The sequence below is a fragment of the Myotis lucifugus genome, unplaced genomic scaffold (genome assembly GCF_000147115.1).
Source record: "Myotis lucifugus unplaced genomic scaffold, Myoluc2.0 scaffold_97, whole genome shotgun sequence".
Taxonomy (NCBI): Eukaryota; Metazoa; Chordata; class Mammalia; order Chiroptera; family Vespertilionidae; genus Myotis; species Myotis lucifugus.
The window spans coordinates 2,370,748-2,376,747 of record NW_005871145.1 but is presented as its reverse complement, the minus strand read 5'-3'; the positions used below and the strand labels follow the sequence as shown (position 1 = coordinate 2,376,747).

The 6,000-nt window shown below is 38.7% G+C and overlaps 1 protein-coding gene and 1 pseudogene across 1 annotated transcript in view; both read left to right on the top strand.

The window, feature by feature from the left end:
- The window catches only part of LOC102440084 (olfactory receptor 4C12-like), a 971-nt gene extending 919 nt beyond the window's left edge, over positions 1–52 (top strand). Inside the window, exon 2 of the mRNA XM_014458475.1 lies at positions 1–52. This exon is cut by the window's left edge and continues 45 nt beyond it. Within this exon, the coding sequence (XP_014313961.1) occupies positions 1–52 (52 nt within the window).
- Positions 53–1,160: 1,108 nt separating this feature from the next.
- Positions 1,161–4,915, top strand: LOC102439760 (annotated as a pseudogene).
- Positions 4,916–6,000: the final 1,085 nt, after the last annotated feature.

Sequence of the window (6,000 nt, the reverse complement as noted above, 5' to 3'; positions counted from 1 at the left end):
GTTAAATCCCTTAATCTACACACTCAGAAATGCTGAGGTAAAAATGCTATGAGGAAGCTCTGGAGGAAAAAAGTGACTCAGATAAAGATTAAATGACATCCATGAGCATTACAGATGCAGTAATAGAAGGTATTCTTCCCCACGCTCTATAGACCTATGGATGAATTTATCCACCTAAGAAGAGGTTGGATGATACTTGCAGCTAGCCACCGAAGCACAGAGCTAAAGCTTGCAACTGAAATCCAGACTTATTGTCTCCTATTCCACACTCTTGTCATCATAAGTTATTGCTTCTTAATCAATAAATACTAGTATTTATCAATTACCTGGAAATTTGAAATATCTTTAGAAGCTAAGAGGCATGAAACTAGAATATTAAATTGGTGTTTAAATAATCTTATTATGTAACATTGAGGTGTTGGTTCCCATTGGGATTCCAATCTTTAGGAGAAGGTGTAGTTGTTGCTCATTGTGGGAGAAATTCAACAGGTTGCCCTGGGCCAGAACTACTTATAGATAATAAACTAATATATACACTGGGTCCAGCACAGTCCCTGACTCAATAAGTGGTAACTACTATGGTTATCTCATCTATCATCATTGCTTGGAAGTTAATAACAGTTAAGGACATGATCTAGGAAATAGGTCAGTTCTGGTTACTGGCTTTCTGATATATCTGTTTTGATACCTTCACCTTTCTATCAATTTCCTCACCTGTAACCCTAACCCTAACCTTAACCCTAACCCTAGGGAAAAGTATGGTTTATGAGGGAATCCTTATATGTCTTTGACACTCTTTTTATATGACTTAAATTAATAGAAACAATTGGATTTTTCACTGGTAAATATGTCTAATAATTTTGGAGTAAAATACATGCATCTTTGTATATTTGTGAGTGTGCCACATATATGTCCACATCATCGACTGACTCTTAAAACTTAAAAAATATTTTTATTGATTTCTGAGAGGAAGGTAGAGGGAGAGAGAGAAACATCAATGATGCGAGAGAATCATTGATTGGCTGCCTCCTGCACACCCCACACTGGGTATCCAGCAACCCGGGCATATGCCCTGATGGGGAATAGATCTGTGACCTCCTGGTTCATAGGTCGATGCTCAACCACTGAGCCATGCCAGCCAGGCTGACTCTTAAAACTTGATGCATAGCCTTGGTCGGGTAACTCACTTGGTTAGAGCCTCATCCAGATACACCAAGTTTCAGGGTTTGATCCCCAGTCAGGGCACATAGGAGATTCAACCAATGAATTAATACATGAATAAATGGGACAACATTTTCTCTTTCTCTCTCTCTCTCTCTCTCTCTCTCTCTCTCTCTCTCTCTCTCTTTCTCTCTTCCTCTCTCTCTTCCCTCCTCTCTCTCTCAAATTAGTATATAATAATTAAAAAAAACCTCAATGCATAGTATTTTTTCTTCTGATTTTGTTATACATTGTATTGTAGACAAAACAAATCAGGAAATTGTAAAGAACAAAAAATAGCACCTATATTGTTATCTATATTAAGAGAATGAAACAGTTGATATGGTTTTGTATTTGTTTTTGTCTTCTGCAAATCTAAGAAAGTAAGACACTCCGTGGATATATTTATTCATTAAGAGATAGTATCATTATTGAGGACGAGCATGACTTTCTTTTTAGGGAAGTCACTTGTCACCTGAGCTGAATTGATGGAGAAGATGAATAATGGGAGGAATTCATTCCCCTGTGACTGACTCAAAATATAGCGATTCAGAAATTTTCCTTTGTTGTGTTTTTAATAGTCTACTTGGTCACTTTGGCAGGCAACCTGCTCATTATGATTACCGTTGGCACCAGCAGGGCCCTAGGATCACCCATTTACTTCTCCTTTCCCACTTATGTCTTAATTGAGAAGGCTACTCTTCTGCCTCCATGAACCCTAAAGTGCTAGCTGACACTCTTACGATAAGAAAATTCATCTCTCTTAGATTGTGTATCACTCAGGTCTTCACTGAGCTTCCTTTTGGTGCTGTTGAGATTATCCTTCTCACTGAGATGGCCTATGACGACGGTGTGGCCGTTGGCAAACCCCTGCACTACACCGCCATCATGAGCCAACAAGTGTGTAGCTTTCTTGTGGCAGTGGCCTGGGCTGGTGCCTTAGTCTGTGCAAGAATTCAGATTTTCTTCACAGTCTGGCTGCCCTTCCATGGCCCCAGTGTCATAGATCATTTCATGTGTGATTTGTACCCTTTGTTGAAACTTGTCTGCATGGACACTGTTACCCTTGGTCTCTTTGTTGCTGCCAACAGTGGGTTCATCTGCTTCTTGAACTTCCTCATTTTGATGGTCTCTTATGTGGTCATCTTGTATTCTCAGAAGAACTACAGTTTGGAGGGGAGGCACAAAGCCCTCTTCACTCGTGTCTCTCACATCACAGTCATCTTATTCTTTGTGCCATATTAGTGTACCTGTGCCCCATGATCACCTTTCCCAATGATAAAGCTGTGGCTGTGTTTTATACCATGATAACATCTATAATCAACATACTGAATAATGCAGAAGTGAAAAATGCTATGAAGTAGCTTTGGATCCAAAGGTCATTCCAATGGAGAAATAATCACAACAGCATCAAAATGACTTCATCTTTTCAGTGGCAAAGAGAAAATAATATAATTTTCATGGTTCAAGACAAACTGACCACTACATATAAGTTTGTTGCTGAAAATTTATCATTAAAATATCCCATTAAGATTTATTTATTGTCCGTTTGTTTGTCAAACTTTGGTGTACTTTCAGAATCAGTTGAAATTCTTGTTAAAAATGCACAATCCTAGAATACAGCTCTAGAGATTCTAACTCAATAGGCCTGCGGTTGGATTGGATTATCTGCCTTTTAAACAAATTATCCAGAGGTTTCTAAGCAATAGTGTGATAGATTGTGTGTGCATCCTCAGCCTACTATTAAATCACCTTTTAAAGGCATTTTCTTCTTAAGGTCTTTCAGAGCAAATTCTCTAGGAATCAATTCTTTGTAAATCATGCAGTGAAAGCTTGGTACCTTCGCAATTGCAAAACAAAAAAATATTTTACCCCTTATTTTTTTATCTTTTAAAATGGTAATGATAATACTTATCTCATAAAATTTTGGGGCCAGTTGAATGAGTTTACATATGTTAGGTACTTATGAAAGTTCCTGGCACATAGTAAACTTATAAAAGTATGGGTGGAGGTAAGGGGGAGAGATCAACCAAGGGACTTGTATGCATGCATATAGGCCTAACCAATGGGCACAGACAACAGGGGGGTGAGGGCATGAGCGGGGAGGGGAGGTCGGGGGGATAATGGAGGGATAAGGACACATATGTAATACCTTAATCAATAAATTTAAAAAATAAAAGTATATTTAAAAGGAAAAAAGTATTGGCTGGTGCTGACCCTACTTCCAGTAGGGGCCGATCTTGGCTTATATTTCTTGTTGAACTAGCAAGAGCCTCATTCTGTTTGGATGAGGACCTCTAAGTATCTTGCCTTGGTCCCTATTTCCTTAGATGAAAAAAGTACCTCCTCATATGACCAATACCATGTGAGATAACTTTTCCCTTGCACTTCAGGCAAGGACGTTTATGTATTTTAGGTTAATTCAGCCTCTGTTAGCAGCAGGGTTCTGGGTATGGAGTTCACACAACTAGTATCGACTTCTGTCTCATTACTTCATGTAACATTGTGTGTATTTCACAAGCTCTCTAGATCTGATTTTAATCTGGGTTCATGTATATGATGAATTGGTAGTACATACTTTATAGTGCCTGTCAGTCAGTGGGTACTTAATAAGTGTCACTGTCTTTGTTGCTTCCCTCACTTCTTCATCAGTGCTCCATTTCTGTTGAACTTTTAAAAAACTCTATGGTTTGCATTTATTATTCAACTCCATGTAGATATTATATTAAACTTTTTATGGGCAAATAAGAAATCTATAATACAATAATTAGTATAAAAGCTTTGCTATTTACTGCAATTTGGCTGATGCTACAAAGACAAGTTATTGTTTAATCCCCATAAGAGCCTGATGAAATCAAGTAATGCTTTCCAGAAGAATTAGCTGATGCTTGGAAAGTTTAGTTTTCTGTAGATCTTAGAATTAGAAAATGCCTGAATGGGATTTGAGTCCATGTATTTTGGGTTTAGAAGTTGCAACCTTAAACACAGTGGTATATGTCAGAATAATGAAATATACCACATAACACTTTCTTCTTTTTAAAAAATACATTTTTGTTGATTTCCGAGAGGAAGACAGAGAGAGAGATAGAAACATCAATGATGAGAGAGAATCATTGATCGTCTGCTGCCTGCCCAACCCATTCTGGGGATCGAGCCCACAACCTGGGCATGTGCCCTTGACTGGAATTGAATCTGGGACCCTTCAGTCCACAGGCGGACGCTCTGTACACTGAGCCAAACCGGCTAGGGCTACCACATAACACTAAGTAAGTAAGCATAAAAATCAAGCTGCACTCAGAGTGAGAAGTGCTTAAAAAGTGATGTATTGTAGAGTGACTCAGAGAGCAGGGAGCCACTGCAGAGGGTATGTTCAAGGAAGACACAAGAAGAGGGATCTATGGTGTTTATCTAACTGTGTCCTAGGATGAGAGACAATGAACTCAAGGTCATGATTTAAACAAGAGAGTTTATGCATACTTCGTTTCTGCCCAGACTGGACTTCCCCTTTTTGGTCATTTGACCTTTATGATTTTTCCCAAGGACATGGTCTGTAAGTCCTGTTCTGCATGGTGATTATCCTGGTGGAATCTCTGGAGATGCAGAATGTGCCCTCCACATTATGATTAAGGTCCCAATGAATTTAATTAGAGAAGACTCACCCTTGGAGATGCACCAATTGAATGACGCAGTAATCTGTGTTGTAGTTCCAATGTAGATAAAATGTTTATAGACCTTGCCCCTCACTTCAGAAAGTGTTTGTCAGTGTCAGTATTCACATGACTAGCTTTTCCAGGAATTGAAATGATGAAATCAAGACATTAAGAACATACAGGAAATTATTCTTTATCCTTCAGGTAACCCGATGGTCAACAATGCTCTATGACGACAGGCCAGTATAACTGGTTAGGAATCATGATGTTGGAAAGGCTATTTCACTTTTATTGCTACAAAACACAAACTACAAAATATTTATCTAAATAACTCATACACAATTTTTTCTCCCATCAGAATGTTGATTTAACATTTGTTTGTTATTAGGACAAATTCTGCTGGCAATGGACATTTTGGGTCTCTGTTCACAATCAAGTTCAGAGTGAATCAGATTTCCTATAAGCCTGGACAGAGTTGGTCACATGGAAACAGCTCGAGGACCAGTGATGGTACATGTGTTACCTTGTTCTTTCTATCCGCAGAGATGGCCTCAGTGCATGAAGGACAAGGGAGAAGGCAGCACAGCCCAGAAGATGAATTGAATGGCTCTTTCATTATGCAGGTAACTCAGGAAGTAAATTTATACATATGATTCTGAACTAGGCTTTGAACAATACATTGGTGGTGTGAAAATTCACAGTCTTTTACAAGTTCTCCTATGTATTGGACCTGGAAAGTATTAAGCTAAGTCAAATAAGCCAGTCAGCGAAAGACAAATACCATATGATTTCTCTTATATGTGGAATCTAATGGACAAAACAAACTGGCAAACAAAATAGAAACAGACTCATAATTACAGACAACAAACTGAGAACTCTCAGAAGGGTGGGGTGGGGGGTTTGGGCGAAAAAGGTGAAGGGATTAAGCAAAAAGAACCCCCACCTCATAGACAACAGTATGTTGATTACCAGAGGGAAAGGGGAGCAGCAGGAAGTAGAAGAGGGAAAGGGAGGATACATGGTGATGGAAGAAGACTTGACTTGGGGTGGTGAACAGACAGTACAATATACAGATGATGTATTATAGAATTGTAACCCTGAAATGATATAGTTTTATTAACCAATGTTACTTCATTAAATTCGAACCACA